Genomic DNA, 26,708 nt, shown 5'->3' with positions numbered 1-26,708 from the left:
TTTCTATTTTTTGGTAAACCTGAGTCCCTTTTGTTATTTGTATTTCCTAACACCAATTTTAATAAATTTTAACTTTCTTAAAATAGAAACAGATGTTTCTCGTGAGAGAGAGTTTTTGAATTAATTAGCATATGGGTGTGGCCAGTGAATTTTCTGTTATTTAGAAAAATCAATGAACTTCTATCTTTCAACATAATAAGTCTTCAGCCAATAAGAAGATGAATTTGACACATTTTAACAATTCTAACTCTTTGAGTGCCATCTAATTCTTGTATTTTAACTTCAGTATAACTTGGTAGTTGTGAAGTGAAATAGGCCAATGTTCTGCTGGTATAATTTGAAGTTCTTTAAATTATTAGACATTATTTTAACATAATATCTAGTGTAGTCTTAACACGACTAAAAGGCACAGAACTTACAGCTCTAACAGTGAATGAGAGAACTAATATTGTTTTATTGAATATAGGGGAATATCTGTGTGTTTATTGTGTAATGCTAGTGTGTCTATTTCTAAAAGAAGTAATGTAGAGCAATGTTTTTTGACTAATTGCAAACAGTTTAATAATGAATTTCTTGTGAATTCTGAACTGAGAAAAACACAAAATTAAAGAATTTAAATCTAAATTACAACTGCAACAATCTGTGTTTACAAAACCTGATCAGGACACCAGTAACTTCACAGAAGTTTCTTACAAAATCTGTTATGTACTAGCTAAAAGAGAAAGCCGTTTAGCGATGGGGCTACATGAATACATAGAATACATGAAAATATATTCATGTTTTGGTTCACTGTGTCTTTATGAAGTTGCATTTTCATCACTAAATATCATCAAAAACAAGTACCGATCCTGCCTGACAAGACTTCCTGTCACCTTGATGACGTGTTAAGAGCAGCTTGTTCCAGCTACACACCAGATTTTCCTCAACTTGCAGCGAGTATGCAGTGTCAAATTTCACATCAATTATGTGGTGAGTAAATATAATTGTTTTTTCTTTCAAATTATTTTGTCTTTATTTATTTATTTATAATTATTGATTTTGTTAGTAGCAGCAGTAGTGTGGAGATAGTTGAAATGAATACTGGTACCCGTGCAACCTTTGTAATCATTCAGATGCACCCCTGGTTGTAAAACGGTTGGACAGCGCTAATTTATGGTATGCAGGAATTTATTCTGTTTTATTATAAGTTTCCACTCACTTTATTAAATTTTCATGTTTAATTACTTTGAACAGTGTAAGAACATCAGGCTACATATCATTACACTATAACAATCCTACTGGATTAGAATTATAAGTGAAAATGATAACACAAATGTCATAATTTAAATGACTTATTTAAAAAATATTCCCTTGTTATTATTCATGTTCACATTATTATCACATTTTTCTCTTCCCAGTTATACTATATACTTGAATTTATTTAAACGCAATATTTTCCATCATTGAAGGAGGTAAAATAAATAAAAATATTTATTTTAGAATAATTTATATAAAAAATCAACTTCAATGGTTTTTAATATCAATTTTTAATGACATTTTCAATCATAAACCTTCTTGCAATCTATGAAACACTGATATATAGTTTGGTTATTATCCATAAATCTTTGTACAAACTCTGCTACACTGCAACTCTGCCTCGCCAATTGTGAATTCTTTTATGTTCTTTTCATGTTATTTCATGTAACATGCAAATACCTTTAAAAATTGACTCAACAGATTATTTGTATGATACACCTCATAATCCTTGGGACAATCTTCTTTGGTAATGTACAAATCGTGAACACAGCTAGTCAGAATTAAGAAATTAACATGACATTGAATTAAGAAATTCTGTTAAAAACTTCATCTGACCCCTGATAAAATCTTGAGACCCTCTTCATGTATCTTATGAGTTTTCAATTTTTTGCTTCCCAAATAGGAATAGCAATCTCACTTTCTAGTATCAGAAGATGATCGTTCACATCCAGAATATATATATATTTTTTCATCTGCAAAAGGTTCTTCCAGATACTCTTTTCATTTGCAAAAGCTGGCCATTGACATTTATAATTAAGTCATTATTTATACCCAAGAACTTATTTCCTTGAAGGGTGAAATAATAATTGAAAAATGTCTGATTCTTGTTATGAACTGAACTTGAAACCAGCTGATGTAGAAGTCAGTCTGTTAAGCACTACACTAACTGGCCAGCCCAGCCCATCACATTTTTTTTTTAAAAACTGAACTTGACTAATATTTACTGAACTTTTTTTAAAATATATAAAAGTACTATTAATCTCGTCTGTGATAAAAAAGGGGTTTTTTTGTCACATAAACTTCTTAAATCATTAGTGACTACAGTGGAGTTTATAGACTCATTATAGACATTTCAGAATTTATTTGGGATATGAACTTGGGACCTTAAGTGTAGCAGGTAGGCATGCTATCTATCTAAATTGCTAAAAAATTTTTAAAATACAAAATATACAGTCAAGAATCATTGAATAAACAAAATATTGGCAATCAAGTAAATCAATTTTTTTTTTTAAATATAAAATATAATGTTTCTAAAACCAAAATTTTTGTTGTTTAACGTACAATGATTTGTAACCCATACATAATAGGTAATTTACTCTTCGATAGCCTTTTTTATAAAGTCTATTCTTAGAACAGAACTTGCTGTATGGGGCTAAAATTATATAATCATCTCCCACTTAATACAAAAAGCATTGAACAATTAAAAGTTTAAAGACTTAACTATTTCAACATAATATCTGTTTTTATTAAGTAAACAATTACCTGGCAGTAATAATTCATTAATGTCATTTTGTTTAGGTAGTGGCTCAGTGGTTGTGAGATAACTGCCATTTGAATTCTCATGATAATATTTCTTGTTATTTTCTGCATTTTTATAACTTTATATCTTTTGTTTTTATGACTATTGTAAATAATGAAGCTAGATAATAAATTATATGGTAGGATGCATACCTTTCCAAAAATATGTCAGAAAAAGTGATGTTACGCTAAATATAATAATTACTGTGCCTGTGGTTTACAAGTCTCCAAACAAATGATAGTTATCAAAATATATGTATTGATTAATATCCAATACATAATAATTATAAAATACGAAAAAATAAACATATAATTATGATGAAACCAAAAATTTATAATTCATAATAGAACTAATGACATTTTCATTCAATGACTGCATTCCCTGTTTTTCTTACTGGAGCTCATGCTTTTATTAAAAAGAATGGTTCAAACATTTCTATAATGATTAGAAATTATTGCAGTTCAATGTTAAATTGTGAATATGAAAAAAATAAGTCAGTAATGCAGATAAAATATATATGGGAGGGGGCAAATTGGGTAATCTTGAAACAGTCTATAAGATAGCAGTTATAAAATATATATGGGAGGGGGCAAATTGGGCAATCTTGAAACAGTCTATAAGATAGTAATTATAAATTAAAAATTTTGATTTTAATATAATACACTACAAGTTCAATTTTCTTTTAATTTATGTATATCATCAGGTTTAAATCAGCTAAACAGTTTTTGTAATAAATCAAAACATATATTTTATAATATTTTTATATATATATATTTATTAATATTAAAATGTTTTTTAGTAAATTAAAAAATTACACTGAAATATAACAGTTTTTTATAAGAATGAAAAAGTTTAGAGCTATTGTTAAGTATAAAATTCTGTGCAGAGGTCATGAGATAAAATTCTAATTAATGATGAAAACAGAACTGCACATATCCAACAGCAGCAGCATAAGTGCCAATTTTCCACCAATTATTGAAGAACAAAAAAACACCAAATAAGATATTTTAATGAAACGCAATCTGTGAAGGTGACAAAAAATTCTGCACCAACTGGTGCCTAACTTATTTTAACTGCCAGTCACATCAACTGTAGTCATATTGTCAATAATAATGAAATATGTTTATCCACACACATTCATGTTGTACGACATAGCCTACTGCAATCCAACCTAGCAGTAAAACCATTTAAAAATTAACAAGTAGAGATTACATTTTGCCACATGAAATGTATATATATTTTAAATGAATAGCTGAATGTTTATTGGGGTTAGTGGTGTGAACACTTGTAAAATTATGATCATATACTTTGTCAACAGTATTATGCAATTTCATTTGAAAAATTGTTACAGAATAAAGTAACTTAAGTAAAATAAATTTACAACAGAATGAGTGAAAATGTGGGAGGGACCTCACACTGGTGATTGTGGAATAGAACAGGCATATTTACAATCTTTTAGAGACTTAAAGATGACTTACTTTTAGAGAGCTCTAAAAACTTTCTTTTAGAAAGCTTAAGAAATGCTACCTGTCTGTTAGCAGAAAAGATTGTATTTTTTAAAATCTTTTCAACTGAAGTAAAAATTCTGTGCTAAAAAATGTAACTAGTTTATTGTAAAATTACCCAAATGTGATGGCTTATATGAAGTAGAAATGTGTTATCTTCAAACCTTTATACCCAATTTACTCCATTAAATAGACTAATGTGAATGTTCAGGGGGAGTACGTTGTAAACATATAACATAAATTTTCCTTTCATAAGTTAAGGTAAAATTCAGAAATTGAATTTCTTGAAAGGAAAGGGCAATAGTTATTGAAATATTTTGTATCTAGTATTGGTTAGAAATATGCACATCAGTATTACTTAAATCAGGGACCTCTTCCACAAAAGTACAAGTTATAAGTTACAGGTAATTTTTCCGCAACTTAAGTGAAATTGTGTTCCCGAGTACTTGTAAATAATTATGGAAGTTTTAGAAGTTATATCTCTTTTTTACAAGTGTAAAGAAAAACAATTTAAAAAGTACAAGTTTGTAATTATTCCCTATAAGAAATATGTACAAGATTAAAGGCCATCAAAAATAGATTACAATTATATTATAGTAATTTTAAATTATATAATTAATGATTATGTTCAGTGAAAACTGGTTGTCATCAGATGAAAACAAGAACAACTGTATATCAAAATGCAATATACGAGGGTAAATCAAATATAAAAGGGATTTTATTATTTCTTAAAAATCTATTTATTGAAAAATAAAAGGAAAATATAATTTATTTTTCTACATAGTTTTCTGCTTTAGAAATACATTTTTCCCAGCGAGAAGGAAGGCTTATTATCGAAGCATCGTAGAATGAAGCTGGTTGCGTCAAGAGCCAATTGTGCACGAATCCCTCCACGCCCTCGTCATCTTCAAATCGCTTCTCTCCTAGAGCTTCTCTAAGCGGCCCAAACAAATGAAAATCGCAGGGCGATAGGTCCGGGCGTAGGACCTCAACTTCTGATCTGAGGCCATAAGACGAGGGACCCATCTAGCACACACTTTACGGAACTATAGGTCGTTTGTCGTGATCGCTTGACAGCCCCTTATTCCACCTGTTCTTTAATTTCTGATACTCTCACCCGTCCATCGTCTTCAAGAATGTCTCGAACCGCGCGAATGTTTTCGTCTGTTCTGCTGGTCCGAGGACGGACCAGGCTGGTTCTCGAACTTCCTTGAACTCTTTATGCCAGGCAAACAACACACGAGTCCGTGACAATGTTCAATGTACACGTGTCCGTCACAATGGTCCCCGAACTGTGCAATCAATCTCCGGAAAATTTCCGTCGCTTGAACTCCTTCACGAACAGGAAATTTTATAATTATGCGTTGCGCAGTGAAGGGGAACACCTGTTGCTCCGACATCATGAGCTATAAGGGCGAATTGTTTGGGAGTGTGAAGTTGAATGGCCGGCTCTTCCCACTCCTAATGACTCCACCCAAGCATACTAGAAGCGCGGACCCAGTCCCACCAACCGTAGATGCTCAGGAACAAAAAATTCCGTTTATATTTGATTTACCCTAATAAAGTAAATAATAATTCCAGAAGTATTTTTCAGTTAATGAAAATTTTATAATAAATTCTATTAAATTAGAATCATTACTTATTAATATAATATAGGGTATAGGCTGTGTCAACCTACGAATGTAAACAAAGAAAATTGAATTTATGTGCTGCTCTTCACTGATTAGGAGGTGGTGATTAGCACTACTCAATGGCAGATATGAACTTTGTAGTAAAATCTAGTGTGTGCCCTGTAGTTCATTCAATTGTTAATACGATAAATGAAATAAAATCTCCTTTAGTAAATTGGTCAGTAAATATAGTAGACATAGCTCTGAAGTTTTATGATATTTACCATAATCTGTAATGTAGATGCTCCTCAAGAAAATTAAACTCATGATCATTCAATAAATTGTATGGTAGTTTATGGACCGGATTATTCTTTTACGTTAGTGCCAGATGGCCTGGAAGTAGGCATGATGCAAGAGCACTAATGGAAGCAAGATCCCACCCAGATATCCCAGATTCTGTACTATTGATGAGCTTAGGTTTTCCCTAAAAGAATGGCTGCTTCCTTTGTCAACAGATGATGCAAACTACATTATAATGAGTAAATTTAATAGAATTCAGAAGTCTAGTAGAAAATGCTTTAATGATTATGAAAGAGAAAATCCAATATTTAAATTACTTACTAAAGTCTGTTTAGCTGAAGGTCAAGATTTTTAAATGCATTATTGCTTTGTGTAACACTGCTAGAAGTAAGGGGACAATAATTATGGTTGATAATAAAAATTATCAAGATAATAAAGTAATTGATACTGAATACTGAGCTGATGTTGCAGTTATACAAAGGCTGAACCAGGCAGTTAACTATTTTAGGTAAGTGAAACAACTATTACAATAATTAACACAATACTATGTACTAGTATTAACATTACACAATTTATTTCAAAGAATTTATTTTTGGACGGATATAAAAAAAATCAGTTTATTTCATTTTTTTGTCTTCAGTCGTTTGACTGGTTTGATGCAGCTCTCCAAGATTTCCTATCTAGTGGTAGTCGTTTCATTTCGGTATACCCCCTACATCCTAAACAATTTGTTTTACATTTTCCAAACGTTGCCTGCCTGCACAATTTTTTCCCTCTACGTGCCCCTCCAATATTAAAGTGACTATTCCATGATGCCTTAATATGTAGCATATAAGTCTGTCTCTTCTTTTAACTATATTTTTCCAAAATTTATTTCATTAAAGCACTTAATGAAAGAATGTGCATTTCTAGATATATTTATGAATGTCCGTCTGTAATTACGTAATTTACTCGCATAAGACACGCACCCGAAAAATAATGGTGCAGTTTTGGGGAAAAGGTTAACAGCATTAACATGTAAATGTTAAAAATCATTCTTCAATTGATTTTATTTATATTTTAGTACAATAATATTTAAATACTAAAATATGTGCTTGAAAATTAAATTGTTATTAAATACTAAATTATGTAAAAAAAATTGTGGTACACTGATAAACACTAAAAAATTCGTAAATACACGTAGGCTAGCAGGCACAAAGAGCCTATGTCTCAGCATCGTAAAATCAGTTAAAATTATGTCTCAAGTTAAAATTATTATTGTTCATCTGAAAGATTCTTACTTGTTTTTTAATCTTCATCGCTGTTTGAATCTTGCAACTTCTGAAGGGGCGTACAGCAGACCGAATTACAAGGAGCAAGTACACACCAAGTTGGAACCTGTAAATTGTTCATGTTTGTGCACTTCTTATATGCATGTCCATAATCGTCGCTATCAACGCAGGTAAATAGTTTTAACTAGGTTTCATTGGGTTGGTCTAGTGGTGAACTCGTCATCGCAGATCAGCAGATTCGAAGTCGATAGTTCTAGGGTTCAAATCGTTATAAAGGCAACTATAAATCAATTTCAATACTAGATCGTGGATACCGGTGTTCTTTGGTGATTGGGTTTCAATTAACCACACATTTCAGGAATGGTCGACCTGAGACTATCCACTTTATTTACATTCATATATATTATTCTCTGAAGTAATACCTCACGGCAGTTCCAGAGGCTAAACAGGAAAAAAACGGTTCATTGAGTTGGGGGTCGCAAAATATTCATTATATATATTTTTTTACTCTTTGGAAGTTAAAAAAGGTTGAGAATCACTGATATAGTCTATTAGAAGTGCAACATTTCTTGAAGATCTTAAGAACCAAATATAGAGCCCATTTAAGCCCAATTAAGAGCCCATTTGAAGTAAGATCCCATACAACCAAGATCCACTCACACATTAATGTCAAACTCGGATTCGTTTCATGGACTGTAGTTGCCATGCATACTGAATAAAAATGTTTCAAATGGGCTTTGAAAGTCCGATTAATACAAACATCGAGTGGCTGGAGTAATGACATCATTCCAGTAGGAATTTAAACTTGCACCGTTTTACTAGAAGTCTTTTTTCACATTGTCTGTTACATGTCCATGGAAACTGTCCATCACTACATACTTTTTAATTCTAAAGAGTACCAGGTCGCCGCTCCTATACATATTTTTACCACTCTAAAACTAGCGCGTTATCTATCTATGTTGAAGTAAACTGGTGTTTGATCGGCATTTTCTATCTGTCCCATTTTTCGTCATAACTGAATTATATGTTTTCTGGAAGGCCAATAATTTGTCCTTAAAGGCATTAGTTCATTACAATTCATACAACTTAACTTGCTTTAAAATCCGGTTCTTGAAATTCTCTCGCGATGTTTGCGTCTTTTAACAGGGTTCCCACCAAATTTTACTGTTTTTCCTGACTTTTACTGACCAATTTAGTAAAAATTTCATGATTCTCATAATATTATGAAAAAAACATGTAGATATTTTATGTTTTTGCAACCTCCACCATCCCCATAACTGCCCAACTCACGCCTTTTTTTAATTTAATTATTATTACATTCATTTTTAAAGTTTATTTTTAAAAAGTTTTTTACAGTACCATTTAAAATTAGGCTATTTTTTTTTGTGATAAATTGTTTCAGTAAATTATATAGCAAAGTACAAAAAAAAGCAACAACAATATTTAATGAATTTCTTGCCTAAAAACGAACGTCATAGTAACTAAAAGTAACACAGATAAGAAATAAAACTAATTAATTGGCTAGCACCTAACATTGCTAAACGTTTTTCACAAAAACTAGCCTGCATTATTTTGCAAAGTAAACAAAAACCAATATTTAATAACTTGGTTTGCGTAAAAATGTTAAGAAATACAGATTTCAATTAAACAAAGAATATATGTATGATCACAATTTAATGTATGAAAAACTAAAATCACTGTGACTAAAAGTAATAGATAAGAAAACAAGAACAGACAACTTTTTTTTACAGAAAACTAACATTATAAACATTTACTTGAAAAATATTTTGTCATTATTATTCTAGCGTATTTGCAGAATACAATCAAAGTGCGATGCAAGGTCATGATTACTGACTTAGATCCGGCGACTTAACTATCCAGCCCGGAGTACCATGAAACGTTGTGGTATATTTTAGAGCGAATATGGACTGTATTTGATGATGAAGAAATGAAACAATTCCTTGTTGCCTTTGAATTGTTATATTTAATATGTCGTTACTCTTGACTTGACATAACTATCATGACAACTGTCATGGTAGTTATTATGTCAAGGTAGGTAGGTTTGGGTGTGAGTTAGGTTTAGGTTTGGTCAAGGTAGGTAGGTAGGTTTACCGTTGGGGTAGCTGAGTGGATTAAGGCGTTCAGCAAACGTACTCAGAAGGTAGGTAGGTTTGTCATAGTAGTTATTATATATGTAGTTAAATTGACACTAATAAATGCTAACATAACTAGACTTGAACTTGAATCAAGACTAGACTAGTATACTTGAATCAAGTATACTACTAGTATCACTAATTGTCCATCCGGACGAAATGAAAAATACGACTGCTCCTTGCACGATTAGGGCGCCGATTGAATACAGGTTACTTATACGATCATAACCGATGCTTGCAGATCATGACGTAGAACATCGTATGATCAGAGCTTGCCGGGAAGCTCTAGCTCTTGCTAGGTAGCAGCACCAGACTAAAAGTGGAACGTAACACACCGCCCACCAATTATAATGTTATTACATTACACAAAATGAACTTAACATAGAAAATAAGAAGTGATACGTAAAATTAACTACACACTTTCAAGGTTTAAACTAAAGTTAATTCAACAATACAATGCTGATGAGAGCAAAGACTACAACAAATACATTAGGATGACGTTAAATAAATATCATTGATTGCATTCATGATCACAATTGCATATCAATGACTCATGTCATCACAATCATTTAAATTTGGAAGAACAATCAATTTGTTAATGGTTCTTTTTATTATTGTATTATTGGTTTTTACGTCCACTAATCTAACGAGTCCATCTTTACCTGGATGCATTTGAACAATTATTCCTAACTTTCACATCAGTGGAGGAAGATTACTTTCCTTGATTATAACTACATTGCCAACACAAACATTATTATTTGAAATTTTACACTTGTTCCTCTACTACAAGTAATGTAAGGAATCATTATACCACGTTTTCCAAAAATCTTTTAATATCTTTTGTATAAGCTGACACCTTATAAGCTAAATGAACTTATTTACATTAATGCCTGAGAAATCAGGATCAGGTAAGGAAGTTAAAGAGGTTAAAGGAGCAGAGGTTAAAAAATGTCCAGGAGTAAGTGGAGTAGGATCAGATGTATGACGCCCGCCATGAAGGATAAGTATTGGGCTAGCATAATCAACGCCAGTTGACTGAAATGGTCTGGAAATTGTAACTCTCTTTTGGCAATTGACCAAGTAACTGACTCTGAGCTCTAAAACGAAAACAAGTTAAACATTTATGTATGACAGAGTGAATTATGATTTTGGAATTGACGATCCAATATTTCTGCCTAAGTGAAGAATGAATTAACTGTAATCTTCCATGGCATAACCTTAAATGTTCAAGAGAAATAATTAATCGAGTGAGATGACTATTAGGACTTAAAATTATAGGATGTTTAGCATTTAAAGACAAGTTGGAAAAACTTAAACGACCTCCAACGCGAATAATACCATTTCGATCCAAAAATGGGTTAAAAGAAACTAATTTACTTTTCATTGATACAGCTGAATTTTTCCTTAAATCGCTTAATTCTTTAGTAAAAGGCAATTCTTGCAGCTAAAGTCCGTATTTGTTAAGCAATAACAAAATATTATTGTATAATTCTTTTAACTGATCGATGTTATCACAACCAGTGAGTAAATCATCGACATAAAAATCTTGCTTGATTGATCGACAAGCTTCAGGGGAAAGGATGATTCATTTTGATTTGAAATTTCAATCAAACATCTCGTAGCTAGAAAACTTGAAGGTGCTAAACCGTAGTAACTGTTTGCAAATTGTATGGAGTGACTGATGAGTTTTCATTATCATACAAGAGGATTCTTTGCAGTGGGAAGTTCTGAGGATTGATGCGAATTTTTCTATACATTTTAGGAATATCTCCTGATGGCACATAGCTATGAGTTCTAAAACGAATTATGATTGAAAATAAATCTTGTTGTACTACTGCACCCGTAGCAAGAATTGAATTGAGTGATTGGCCATTCGAAGTTTTCGCATTACCATCAAATACTACTCTAGTTTTGATAGTGGTGGAAGATTCACGAAATACTGCGTGATGAGGCAAATAAAAGGTTTCAGATGAAATCTTACATTCAGATGAACCTACAGGTTGCATGCAATCTAATTCTTGATATTCCTTCATGAAATGGAAGTAATCTTCCTTAAGTTTAAACTTTTTCTGGCATCTACGATGTAACAAATTGAAACGATGCCTTGCATTCTCATACGAATCTCCTAAAGCACAGTTTTCCTTAAGAGGAAGAAGTACAACAAATCGGCCTTGGTCATCACGCAAGGTATTTTCAACGAAATGTTTTTCGCAAAAGGATTCTTCCTTAGTCGGTAAACGATCTTTAATCTCTTCAGATCTCCAAACTGACTCCAATTGAAAGGAAAGCTGTTCATTGCTAGCAAAAAGCGATATTGAATCTGAATCGTTTTTCCGTTTACTAGGCTTAGGGGTTTGACCAGAGACTATGAAATCAAGACGAGTTTCTTGAAGTATGGTATGATTAGAATTATGAGTTAATTGAACAGGCTTAAGCAACGAAAGATAATATTAAGCTCCTAGAAGAATGTCGATTTACCCAGGAATATTAAAATTAGTATCGGCAAGAAAAGGTTGAGAAGAAATTTCCCAGTCCGTTAGGTTTATAAAATCATTAGGTCACAAACCTGTAATGGGAGTATATGACATTTTAAAAAAATTAAAATTTTCATACCTAGAATTAATATTTAAATCAACATTTAGCTTAGACTTAGTAATAACATAAATTTTCATAATTTTTCCCTTTTTAATGGTTTTAGATTAATAATTTCTAAAGCATGTTTAGCTGCAATTAGTCGTTTATTGTCATAACGAGCTTTAAGTAATTTTATTGCAGTTTCATAATTTTCATACGTTACTGATAAATCTTTTATTACATCAAGTGCGTTATCTTTTAAGAAATTTGTGAAGTTGTTAAACAGAGTGTTTTTAGATGCCATTTAAAAACAATAAATTACTTTAAATTAAAAAAAAAATTACGGTGGTTTTAGAGTAATTCCAAGAAAACAGTTAACAACCTTTAACTTTTTCAGTGGCAAAGTTTTGTTAAAATTTTACTAGTGAAAAAATTAACAATTTGGAATATTCCTCCTTTAATATAAAATAATAATTGGGAAATGTAAGTAAGAACAGGACATGATAATGGCTGTTTGAAGCATGAAGTTGCAGTGTGCTGGGGTCGCCATTTCCCGATGCTGGGAAAGTATATCAAATATATTTAGGCATTACTTAAAATATACTTTATTACTAACACGATCTTAATTCAGTAACAAAAATGCAATTCTCTGAAATATTTTGCAATTTTTCCTGATTTTTTCCCCAAAAATTCCTGACTAAATTTATATTTCCTGACTTTTCTTGCCTGTGGAAACCATGTTTAATTAAGCCATCTCTGTTGAAACAACAAATCCTTGCTTGCGTCTTGAATGTAAGAAAACAACTGCTAGTCTATTTGAGGAAATTTCTGAATTCCATCACAAAATGCCCTTCTACCTTTACTACAATCCATAAGCTTCTCTTTTTTCTTTCTACAATTTCTTAATTCTTAATTTAACATAATTCCTGAATATCATATTTATGGCCTGCTGTACAATTATAGATTTCCTCAGCTTAGCAAATTTTTATTTTTTGCAGAACATAAATGAATACAAACGTTTTAGTGAACTCATTTTTACTAGCTCGCTTAAAGTACAAACTGGAAAACCTTAATATAAGTATAAACTAAACATACAATCTATCTTCATTTGACTAAAACAAAATGAATACTATTATGTGTTTAATCGAGACGGCTTGTGTCCTATACAAAAATACTGGTTGATAGATAATAACAAATGTTATAATATCCAGAAATTCAGGATACACAAAATTGCTTAAGACAAGAGTTTATTTATAAACAGGCAATTACCATATAGCCTACATAACAAATGTGACTCAACATAAATTTGCTGCTGTGAAATCAAAAGTAATTAGAATACACACTACGATTTGTTTACTTTACTACCATTTGTTAGTATTATATACCAAAATATATCAACAATGGTAAATATAAGCTGGACCCTCACCTTTTAAGAAAAAAAGGTGCACATCTTACACAAGTAAATAGGTACTATGTTTTTATCTATAATTTCAATAGATCTTTGGAGAGGTCTGGAAATTCTTGAGTAAATTTTGAGGGGGGGTGGCCAAGAAACATTCTTTCCATTTGCAAGGTGGATAAAGTTTTTACATAATTTTTCTTCTATAGTACTAATTTTAGTTTAATTTTTTATTTTTCATTACTTTTTTTCTTACAACATAATTTTTCTCTATCTTAAAAATACTACTTTATTTCTCTCAGAATACTATTTTGTTTACTTTCATCACTTAAAATGTGATGATTCTGCAGATTGCCATGTTTCTGGAATGTAGATAAACACAATGGATCTTCACCTATTATGCCCAGCAAACACAATCTGTTTCACTTAATTTACTGTCATTCAGAGGGAAAGTTCATTCTCAGTTTGTTTGTTTTTGATCTTCTCTGTAAAATATATATGTATATGTAGCTGCCAATAATTTTCTCATCAAATTTGATAAAAAATCATAATTTTAAGAGAAGATACAGAAAAGACCTCTAAAATACTGTTGTATTATTACATTATTCAATTGAATCACACAAGATGTTATTGTGGGGCAGTAAACTGTTGTAGATGTTGTTAATACTACATTAAATCAATGATTGAGGAAGTCTTCAATAGGTCCTAATGTCAATCAACGTTGTTTTTAACAAGCTTTGAAATAATTTCAAGATCGTAATACAAAAGCAAAAGAATTGTGTCGGAATGGTATTTAATTGTGTCAGAAAAACTAAATGAGTCAAGTATTTCATTACTCTAAATTCTACAATGATAAGTTATTATTTATTATGAATGCTGATGAGTCAGTAGAAATAGTAACAGAGAGAAAAAATTAGCAAGGTTTCAGAGAGAAAAATTAACAAAGCAAAAAATGAATCTAATTCATTCATAATGTATTCATTGTTCATTTTACTGTATTGTTCATTGTAATTTATTCATAATTTAATTCATTGTAATGTTCATTGATTAGCCTACTGTGCTAGGAAGGGCAGAAAATAGCATTCCAATATATTTTGATCACTTATTGATTATATGGCACATATTAGAATTTTACTGATATTCTTTTTATATCGAATTGTAACAGCATTTTTGTCACATTTATTGTTTACATTTCAATAAAAGTATTGCAAATGTTTAATATCTGAATTATTAATGAAGGATAGTAACATAGTACCTAACATTACTTTTTTCTAACTTAAAGGTACCACATTAATTGATAAGCGCCCAATTTTATTCAAGCTGTTTGAAGTAGTAAATTCTAACTTAATGAAGTATTAATTTAATGAAAAAAATACCTCACAACTCAAAACTACTTTTTAGTTTTGAGAATAAGATATCTGAAACACATCAACTACAAATGTTAGTGTGACAATGCTAGGAAGGACAGAAAATAACACTCAAATCAATTATGATAATCCTAGTGGAAATAAGAAATATTGTGAAAATTTTGAGTGATTAAAATTTTATAATGAACATAATAAATAATCATAAAATATGTGTGTATTTTATAATTATTGATACATTGTGTTCACAATGCCTAAATATACTAGTCAACACAAAATGTTTATCTAACATGTTACACAACTTTTCTCCCTGTAATATGGGTGCTGATATTAAATATGCTATTGAAATTGTGTTACCATATAAAGGTTTTACATAAATTGTAAATTTGTAAACTTTTTTTATAATAAACTCATTTTGATCAACTACTGGTTACAATTAAGAATAGTTTCTATATATTTTTTTCTTTTAAATAACATGGATAAATGCTTAATAAAGAGAAAATAAATAAATATACACTGTATCATGAGAAGTAGGCAAATTCAAATCTGTCTGTATGATGGCATCATACAGACATCTGTTGTTGGCTACTACAGTACTTAAAATCTTATTCTGTCTAGCTTCACTTGTCTACACTGTGTGTAGTGTTTCACAGAGTTATTAGTGTTTAAGTATATTTTCATCAATTCTTTATAATACAAAAGTGATTTTTCTAATTTTTATTTGTTAGCATGGCTTCTGCAAAAGTTTTTAGATGTTCAAATCATCCAGAAAATTTTTGTTATGTCTAAATTTACGTGTAAATTTCAAAGAAAGACTATTTCTGAATTGATAAAAACAGCTTATAAATTTTAATTTGATTGTGTACCTGGGGATCAAGAAAAAGTCTAGGCACCTCATGTTATTTGCAGCATATCATGCTAAGTAACTTAACTGAATGGTTGAAGGGGAAATGATGAGCCATGCTATTTATTGTACCGATGTTCTGGCTTGAACCTAAGGACCACTTCACATATTGCTACTTTTATGTGTCAAATATATTTGGATTTTCATTCAAAAATAGAATGTTCATAAAATATGCAGATGTATCCTTAGCTCTAAAGCCCCACACAGAGAGGAGTTATCTGTACCTGTACTACCATATAATTTGACATTGCTAGAAGAACAATCTGAAAATGAAGCAGATGATATAAAGAATGCTGAAGAATTTCTTCCTGTATCTGATCAGAAATCTCCTCATTTAATTCAACATGAACTTAATGATTTATCTTGCGATTTAAAGTTATTAAAGCAGTAAGCTGAACTTTTTGGAGTCTATACTTCAACAGAGGGATCTTTTAGCATAAAAAACAAACATTTCTACATTTAGAACAAAAAATAAAACTCTTTTAACTTATTTTGCTATGAAAAATTAATTCTGCATTTGTACTGATGTTGAAGGCCTGATGAAAGAGCCTGGAATTCAGCATTTTCCTGAAGAATGGCATCTGTTTATTGACATCTAAAGTTAGCATGAAAGTAGTTTATTGTACGCGACAAACAACCATCCATTCCATTAGCTCAACATGAAAGAAATGTATCAAGCTGTAGTATTAATATTAGAAGCAATAAAATATAAAGAGCATGTGGCAAGTTTGTAGTGATTTGAATGTTGTCGCGTTACTTCTTGGTTTACAAAATATTTTTATCTTTTCTTTGTCTTTGGTATAGTCGTGATACAAAACGTCATTACCAAGTAAAGAACTGGCCACTGCTGCAGAACTTTATGACTGGTGAAAAAATGTAAAGCATTTATCATTAACTGAGGGGTAAAATTATACTGCCACCACTTCACATAAAACCCGGATTTATAAAAAATTTTCTAAAGGCACTACACATAAAAATCTGATGTGGACACCACATGACTTTCTTGTACGCCTATTAAATTACATATACACATTTTTTGCTGTATTTCATTTAAACTTATTTCATTTGAAAGTGAGATACGATTCTCCAATTCTTTAATAAAGTGAATAGTAATACAATTGAATGTGGTGGACACCACATTGCATCACATTTTTTGTAGTGTTTGTATCAGAATTTTATATTAGTTTATATATTAATTTTGTTTCACATTGCTTAAGTAATTATGTGGTGTAAGTGAGAATGTGTCAGATCCATAACCATGCACATATCGGTTCAAATCTGACTTTATATACATATATTTTTTTATCTTTTATTTTCAATTTAAATGTACTGATTTATTAATAATTATTAACCTCTAACATTTTAGAATTAAAATGAAAAGTACATAAAATTTTATTTTACTAATAACATCTGATTTTTTCATATTTTTTCTTTTATTGTTGTTATTGAATTATTTTATTGTAAAACTTTTTTAACAAACAGAGATTAATAAATTACTAATAAATCAATATATTTAAATTAAAAAAAAAGGAAATGAAGTCGGATTCGAACCGATGTGCCTTCCTATTGTACGGCAAAAATATTTCATTAATTAAAATTTTATTTGGCATTAATTTTTATTTTATTTGGAACCAACGAAAATAAGTAGCACTTATGATATATCGTTGAAAAGCTCTCAATAAGTGCTTATTATTACAGTTAACAAAAAGTCCAAAATTCAAATTTTTTGGATTTTGGGCTTTTTTGGTCCAGTTGATTGCAACCAAAAAGGGAGGTGCACTACAAGATGTTACAACAGTCCTAAATCCATAATTCCAACATCCTACGGCTAATCATTTTTGAGTTATACAGACGTCACGCGGAAACTAGTAAAACCTATTCAAGGATGGTCAAAATCGTTATTAACGTTGAAATCTAAAAACCAAAATTTTTCGCGATCACAATACTTTCTTTACTTCGTATAAGGAAGTAAAAATGGGTCAGGATTTAATCATTTAAAAATAAATTTTTCTAAATTGGGTGATGGTAAGCTCAAGGAAGGTATATTTATTGGTCCGAAAATCCGGTCCGAGAAGCTGCTTAAGGATTAAACTTTTGATGGTAAACTTTAGCGAATATGAACTAGCTGCGTCCTTTAAAGAGTTGTTGGTGGTTTTTTAGCCAAGAGAAAAAATTAAAACTATATGTTTTGGTTAATACACTGTTAGAAAACTACAAACGTTTAAGAGGTAGGATAACATTAAAAATTCATTTCCCACGCTCCCACCTAGACTTTTTTTCCCGAAAATCTGGGCTGTCAGCGATGAAGAAGGATAACGTTTCCATCAGGATATTCTGACCATAGAGCATCGGTACCAAGGAAGATGGGTGACTATTGTCGGTTTTTATTTAGAGCAATTGAGCAAATGTCGTACAAGCGAAAAAATCTATCAACATAAAAAATTAAAGATAAGATAATTCCAATGATTTAAACTTTAAAAAACTGTTATTATATTTCAATTTATCTGTGTGTGAATAAATAAAAATTTAGTAGATTTAACCAAATGTTAAATGAATACACATAAATAATATATTTTTTTAAAATATTGATTTCACAGTGATTATGCATTTATTGGTAAATAAATAGCGTGTCTAAATCGTACGTATCCAAAAATCGAGACGTGTACATAAATTCTTATTTCAGTTTTGAATTCAGCATCCCAAATTAATTAATAGCACTATGTTCGATTCCTGATACAAGAAAAAAAATTTTTTGTTGACTAATTTTATTACTACTACCGACCTCCGCGGGGCGATTGGTAGCGTCTTGGCCTTTCATCTAGAGGTTCCGGGTTTGAATCACGGTCAGGCGAGGCATTTTCACACACTACAAAATTATCATTTCATATGATACAAAATTAAAATAGTTAAAAAAAATATTGCTAGCCTATAAAATTGTATTTTTAGTGGTAAAAGTTTTTAATTATTCTATGCTTGCTGCAAGAAACTAGTTTTCAAAGTGTTCGTAATACTTTTGTAGGCAAATCCCAGGAGTAGTTACCAATTAACTTCCATCTAGATAGATTGAGATTTATTACCATCGATGACTTGATATCATGTATTATTAAGACTACAGGTAGTAACATAATTAAATTGACTTATTTAAGTTGTAGATGGAATGTAATAGTGCTATGTACATACGGATTAAATGCAATAATTTGATGAAATTGTACAAATTGAAGACAACCACCGTTTCAACATCCTGTCGAAAGTATTCGTTGCTTAACTAACCTACCAAAAGTTAACCTAACAGTCGTCAATAAATTAAATAAGATATTATTAATTCAATATACCAGTAGAGCTGATGCCATCGTTTAAATATTAACCTCAACACCGGTGTTCCGTGTCTTGAGTACAAAATATTACACTAGGTAATTTCCAGATTGATAATTTCTGGATGTTGATAACAATTGTATTGACTTCGCACCACCAGTTCAGTGAGTGAACTAATGTTAACAAACAAATTTCTCCCTCTGATCCTAGTAAAAACAAATGCTTTTTGTGTTTACTTTTTCAGATTTATTTTTGTATTATAGTTTTAAATTCTGTTTAATAAGAATTGTTAAAAATATGCGAGATATATATGTATTTTTGTGCGAAGTGAGGTTAAGTTAATTTAATTGATTAGAATTGTGAAGGTAGTGCGTGCTCCAGTTCGGCCTTGTGATTAGTTCTGATGTTGAATGATTGTGCTTTTTTGTAGTAGCTTTTTTTTAATAAGTTCTTAACGTTAAACTGAGTTGTTCCAAGAATTTGTATGTAATTTGAAATCAGTGGGTATTATTGAATTGTTGCTCATGCAATTACCGGTTATTATTAAACTGAAGTGATCAACGGTTTGATTAACATTTTTGATTAGAAATGGGAGTTGGATTAGCTATTGCATCTGTGTTTCTTGGTTGTTGTAGTAATGTGGTATTCTTGGAGTTGCTAGTTAAGTAAGTTATAATAAATTAATTTTTTAGTCAGTTTATTTGTGATAATTTGTTTTCTGTTTATGTTGTATGTGTAACTTATTCTCAACAAATGCACTTTTTATTATGATAATCTTGTAGTATTTTGCACATTAAATGTTGATAGGCAGTTAGACTATTTCTTAAGCTATTTTCCTGCATACGCACATATGTGTGTTTAAACAGTTGGTGTTTTAAATTAATAACATAAAATTTTCATCTATATGTTTAATGTAATTCAATGGAATGATAACTTATTTAATTGTTAATTTAACTAAATGTAGCTTAAGATTTATAAAAGAAGGGAGAAGATACTTATTATTTTATTCAAGAAATAAAATTTTATTGAAATGTGTTGTAAATCTGATTCAAAATTTTCTGAGACATATATTTTTTAAAAATTGTCGAGTTCTACTCACAATCAGTAGAAATGCAGACTTTATAAATTTTCATTAATTAATAGGCGCTTTTCCCTAGAATCTTTTAAATTTCAAACTTATATGTGTAAGCATATAAGTTTGAAATTTCTCTTTTAAATTACAAAAGAGAAACATTTAGTAACCAATTATTTTATTTTTCAGTTTGGAAAACAAATTTGGAATGAGCATGTAATGAAATACTTAATTCCTTGAGTATTAATTATGCATATTGCAGAAAATTTTGAATTGCCCTTATTATTATCTAATACCCATGTATATGCAAAACTTCTACTGCTAGTGTTGTACTGAGATGAATTAAAAACCAGTATCAGTTTAAATTGATCATTTTACTATTTTTGTTTTCATTTGAACTGTTAACTGCCATCCAGCTAAGCATAGTAAACTTATTAATGGAGAGCAGTGTTATATCACAATTTATAAAGAATACATGTGTGCATTTGTTAAAAAAATATTTATGAAGCATCATGAAAATTCCCACAGTTATGATTTTTTTACAATTTCAAATGAATTTGTAAAAAATATTAATTTCATGGTTGAAGGCCCTAATTTAATGGTTAAAATGCAGAAATTCTGTTTTTGATGAATTGATTATTAAAACTGAATTAATCAAAACAAATTGTTTCAAAAGATTTGAGATTTGTCATGGATGAAATCGCATGTGAAAAAGGTCACATAATATTATTATTATCCCCCCATACCACTAAAAATTAAATCCAATAGAAATTATCTGGAGCCAGATTAATGGGTATATATCACTTAATAACAAAACATGTAAAATAAAAGACATGGAATAGTTGCTAGAAGATAGTAGAGTGTGGGTATTAGCCGATAGTTGTTCAACATGTTTGAAAAACACATTGAACAAGATAAATATTATTTATCTTTAAGTATTTTTAAATATTAAAAATTTAAAAAACATGACTGCAAAAAAAAATGTCCTTTAATACAGGATAATTAAAGTGGGTGACAATTTTGTATGCAATAATATTTTTTTTCAAAATTTTTCAATTTATTTAAACATATATATATATTTACTTAGCCTATGACTCTTAGTAATATAAAGATTCCACTATGGGTTCATATGTCTAAATCGGTTCAGCCATTGAGCTGCTATGGTGGAATAAACATATATACATATGTATGTACATTTATACATACATAATACACCCTAAATGTCATGTAAAAAGAAGAGAATTATTTTTGGGGAAAAGGTGTGATTAAGACGGCAGTTGAAAATGTAATTTTCTTACTAACCTGATTTGGATGGATTTGCAAAGCTGGATTAAGGAACTTTACTTTTATGTGTAATTAACAGTAATGTGTTTATTGATTTCATATGAAATACTAAAATTATTTGTAATTCATAAAAACTAAATTAGTATTTATTAATTATTTAATTATTTTGTTAAAACTGTGTTGAAGTTTTAATATTGTAGTTTTAACTTATATTTGTTATATTGAAAAAATATAAAAGATAAAACTGAAACTGATAGGAAATAAAAATAGTACAGGAAATAAAAGTAATACAAAGGAAAAAAAGAATAAGTATGCAAATAAAGTATACGTGTTGTCTATTTTCTGAAGAATTTCCATATTTAGTTTGAACAAATAAGTCAGTAGCATATAAGGAGAGTGATTTATCATTTGATTGCGTAACTTTGATACGCACACAAATCTCCACCTAGTTCATAAAGATGTACCCATTTTTGAGAATTTAACAAATGTTTTTAATAAACCTTGCAACATGTCTGTTACAATGCTACGCACTTTGTTTACAGCAGGTTAGATCTTGTGAATCAAGTGTAGTCTATTTTTTTTTGTTTAGTTACATGGAGGTATTATTAAATTTCCAATGTTTCCCCTATGATTGTCAGGAGTGAAAATTATAGAAAATTTTTATAGAACTCTGAACCAAGTTTATTTTAAAATAATGTTTTTTTAATTTTTAGTTGTTTTTTGACCATTGTTAGCAGGCTGGCCTCATAATCAACTGTAACAAAAGTGTTAGGATATGAGGGATTTTAAAAATGTTAAACTGATAGAAATAAATTTACTCTCATTTAACGTTTACTATTAGTAGGTTCCACTGATAAAATTTCAGATTTTATGATGTAAACTCACTCAACAACTTGATTTAAATTTTTAATGTAAGATATATAAAAAGCATAATGAAATGAAACAATGGTCATCAGAAGAAAAGCATCTTTATATGAATTTTTCATAACCAAAAACAGTACTCTATTAATTTCTCCTTATCCTTTACATATAGTAAAATGTTCTGGATACAGATTGGTCTGGAAAGTAATTGTTCATTTGCTTGTCAGCCAATGCAGAATTCATTGAACATAAATTATCCAGGCTGTGTCTAAATTGGTCAGGTAATGACATAATTCAGAGGAATATTTTTATATTTTATTTATGGGTATAAAAACAAAGTATACACATATATAAGCATAACAAAAATCAGTTGTCTACCTCAATAAACAAAATTTTTTATTGAGAAAGTGATTTTTGTCTCTTTAATCACTCCATCCCATGCTTGATCTTTATGTTTATTTTTTAATGTGAATACAGTTATATAGTATTATAACTGTAATATATTAACAAGCAAATATTATGCTATTTGTGGTAGGTTGATAATGTTTCTATATATTTCGTAGTTAAAATGTATAAATTATATTAATATGTTTAATTAATTATACATATAAAAAAATATTTATTTTAAAAATATATTTTTTTAGTTTGCAGTTGTGACCCTATCATATTATGTTAAACCCAGACACAACAAATATGACAATCAAGTGGGAAAATATGAAAATAATCACTCCTGTGTCTTCACAAATTGAATGTTTAAGTTTGTAATTGTTTGTAATTTAAGTTTGTAATATGTTTAAATTTACCCATTTTTGTAAATTTAACAGATGTTTTTGATAAACTCTCCAAAACCCCTACATTATGAAAACTACAACTTTTGAAGAGAAGTTTTCAACTGAATGTGAAATTAATATAGACCATGGTCAGTGGCTCATTTTGAACCAAAAGTTAAAAAATAAATTAGTGAAATGAATCTAGTCAATCGCATAAGAAAGAAGCAGTGTCATTGTTATATTAAGGTACAAAGAAAATAAAAAATTCAGTGATACTCGAATTGTGGAACAACTGCATCGATTATGTTTATAAAGATAATGCTAGAAGAAAGATCATTTATTAATAAAATTTTCAGATAAGCAACCAATTACAGATTGTCGCCGAATGGGCACTTTAAAACCTTATGGTAGCTGTATTAGGGCCAGGAGACAGCTACAGTGGGCCAGGAGAAGGGGATGTCGTGAGGACATTCTCTCATGCAGAAAGGAGCTGACCAAAAAATGGAGTGCTTACAGGAGTGAAATACTAGATAGTAAGAAGAGGAAGCGGCTCCTGGACAGGTTGGGGGATGACGCCTACCAAATCGTTACTGGTAGATTTGCTAGGGTGTTACCCGTTCATGATGAGTAGGTTCTTAGGAACCAAATTGATGTTTTGTTCCCTAGAGGTAATCGGCCCATCTATAAAGAGATAGTTGCAGTGGATATCCCTATATTCACAATGGGTGAGCTGCAACAGGTGGCAAGGAGGCTGAAAACTAAAGATTCCCAGCCTCGACCAGGTTAGTAACGAGGTTGTGGTTGCAATGGTGGAAGTTGCTGCGGACCAAGTGCTGGCAACCTTCAGTTAAATACTCCTGGATGGTTGTTTGCCACCAGAATGGAAGGAGGTCAGGGTGGTTCTACTGAGGAAAGGTGGAGGAGAGCTAGGAAGGCCAGTCAGATACCGACCTCTTTGCCTGTTGAGTTGCCTAAGCAAACTCTTCAAGAGGCTGTTGGCGGAGCGTCTCCGAGATGAAATAGAACGGAAAGAAGGCCTTAGTGAATGTCAATATGGATTCAGGAGAGGGCAGACAACGGAGGGTGCCATAGCTAAGGTGATGAGGATTGTTGATGGAGCTGCAGCAGGTTCTTGAAGGACAAGGTACATCCCGGCGGTGGTGATGTTGGATGTCAAGAATGTATTAAACTCGCTGCCGTTCGAGTGCATCATGGATGAGTTGATTCGGAGAGATATCAGCCCGTATCTGGTGCGAGTTTTTCAGGACTATTTTATTGGCAGGAAAATAGTTGGTCATGCAGAGAGTAAAGAGCTTACGACCAATATGGAGCGCAGTGTCCTGCAGGGTTCGGTAATTGAACTGATCCTGTGGAACCTAGCATATGATGGCGTCCTCAGGTTGAGGTATCCTGAGGGAGTTTTGGTTACCGGTTTTGCATGACGTCTGCATGGTATTAGTCGTCAGAACAGAAGAAGAGATAATCAGGAAAGGTGAACGGGCCATTCTGTTGTTCAACAGATGGTTGGTGAGCCACGGCCTTAGCCTCGCTGCAGAGAAAACGAAGCTGCTGGTGATGGCCGGGAGAAGGCGACTCTTCCTAATCAGGCTACAAATAAGGGGGGTCGTTATCGAGCCGGTCATTAGAGCCAAATACCTATGGGTTTGGCTTGGCAGCTAAAGAGCCTTTCAAAATCATGATAGAGTAGCAGTCGACAAGGCAGGTAGAACGGTATCGGCTGTCTCAAGGCTGGCGGGCCGAGCTCATCAAATAGGAGGATGCTGGCGGCGGTGGTTAGGTCCGTTTCATTGTATGCCGTGCCAGTGTGGAGGAGGCATTGAGCACAAAAGTGGCCGTTCGGAGGCTGCAATCCCGACTAGCAATCGGCGTTGCTAGGGCTTACCGAACCGTCTCTACAGAGGCAGTTCTGGTGACTGCATCGCTCACCCCTATGGAGCTCGTGGCGGAAGAACGAGTGTGAAGAAGAGAAGGGATGACAAAGAGCATGGCGAGGAAGGAGACGACAGAGCGCTGGTAGGAGAGATGGACTGGATGAGAGGTGGGTCTCTGAACGAAGAAGTTAATAACAGATTTCAGGCCTTGGCCTGATAGCGCGTACGTATGCTGTATTCCCGCTGATGACATCTGGCTACTAGCGTTGTGTCCGCCGATATTACACTACGCATATATGAGGTAACAACTCACTTCCGTCTAGGCGGGCGCATACAGAGCCAGATCTGATGGATATTAGTCTAGTTGAATTGTCAGGGCTTGGTGTGCAGGTTTGAGCCTGGAGACGTGTACCTTTAGCCGGGTGCCTTTTCGGTCGATTTTATAAATTTACCCTCGTAAAAAGGGTTCGTTGAAGGACAATGTACGGCCCTTCCCATGTAGCCTCGAATCCTGCAAATCGACCATCCTGAGCAGGACCGGTGTGCTGCCTGACGAACACTTAGTCGTCCACCTCAAATGTCGGTTGCTCTCTGCTGACTACGAGCTTCTTTTGACAGTAGACCTCCTGGTGTGATGCTGTCTTCTCTCTTTCCTCAATGGGTTAAGGTGGTTCCTCTGCTTTTGGGTGCTGCCAATCTACAGGTATCTTTAACTGTCTTCCATTGAGCATTCGCCTGGTAGCGTACCGGTCGCGATGTTAGCCCGATTTTTTAATGCGGAAGAAATGTGCCACTCGTGGCACACTCTTATCCCAGGTTAGATGTATTAGAACATCCTGCTCAAGTGCTATTCTCATTGTCTTCTTCACCTCCTTATTACGACGCTCCATGGTATTCTCCCATGGAGGTGTAGTTCAGTGTGCATTGTTTCATTGGTGGCATAACTTCTTCCACTTCCGGCTTGTGAGCACAGTTCTGTTATCTGTTAGGACGGCTCCAGGATAGCCCCAGCGGCAAGACACTTCCTCCAAACAGCTGAAGATTGTACCTGTGTCAGCCCAAGGAACAGGCTAAGCCTCTACCCAGTGGGAAAACTTGTCATCACCATAACTAGGAATTTGTTGCCTCATTCCGTTTCTGGATATGGACCCATTAAGTCAACTGTTACATGCTTCCAACAAGTTGTAGGCCCCTGAGTTCGCTGATTGTCTGGTAGAGGATTTCGCCCTCGTTTGTAGCGGGCACATGTGCGGCACTTCCAGATGTACTGCTGAATGTCCTTCATAAGGCCTTGTTAGTTGAAGTATTGATGGATTGCCCCCCCCGGCTCTCTTCTGCTCCATGATGACCAGCTTTTGAAGTGTTGTAGTAGTGTCGTATGACAGTCATTGCTGGGTGGAATGTACACTTTCATTGTTCAGGGTCCTCTGTCCAAACAATGCCGCATCTTCGTCCACTCTGAGGTGGGTGACTGAGGCTGAATTTGGATCCGAATTTAGATCTGGTAGTTCATGTCAGGATAGTGCTCTAATGTAACGTGAAACTTTGAACCAATAATGTCCAGTGAGCATATTTTGTTTTGTGCTCGGTGGTCTGTTTTAGCCATGTCAAAGCCATGTTGT

General features: G+C 32.1%; 2 protein-coding genes across 3 annotated transcripts in view; one reads left to right on the top strand and one right to left on the bottom strand.

The window, feature by feature from the left end:
- LOC142322100 (pyroglutamyl-peptidase 1) overlaps positions 1–19,382 on the bottom strand; it is a 36,445-nt gene extending 17,063 nt beyond the window's left edge. Inside the window, exon 1 of one of the 2 annotated variants that reach the window (XM_075360782.1) lies at positions 19,228–19,382. In XM_075360782.1, coding sequence (XP_075216897.1) covers positions 19,228–19,245 — 18 coding nt within the window. In that variant the 5' untranslated portion in view covers positions 19,246–19,382. Of the gene's footprint in view, positions 1–2,778; positions 2,961–19,227 lie in introns of those variants that run through there. The other variant, XM_075360781.1, reaches the window with a different exon arrangement.
- Positions 19,383–19,563: 181 nt separating this feature from the next.
- Efr (ER GDP-fucose transporter) overlaps positions 19,564–26,708 on the top strand; it is a 38,363-nt gene continuing 31,218 nt past the window's right edge. The window contains exon 1 of the mRNA XM_075360780.1: positions 19,564–19,872. Within this exon, the coding sequence (XP_075216895.1) occupies positions 19,796–19,872 (77 nt within the window). The 5' untranslated portion in view covers positions 19,564–19,795. The remainder of the gene's footprint in view (positions 19,873–26,708) is intronic.

Source organism: Lycorma delicatula, chromosome 3 (assembly GCF_047948215.1).
Source record: "Lycorma delicatula isolate Av1 chromosome 3, ASM4794821v1, whole genome shotgun sequence".
Lineage (NCBI taxonomy): Eukaryota > Metazoa > Arthropoda > Insecta > Hemiptera > Fulgoridae > Lycorma > Lycorma delicatula.
The sequence above is the reverse complement of the archived record's forward strand: the minus strand, read 5'-3'. Positions and strand labels throughout refer to the sequence as shown.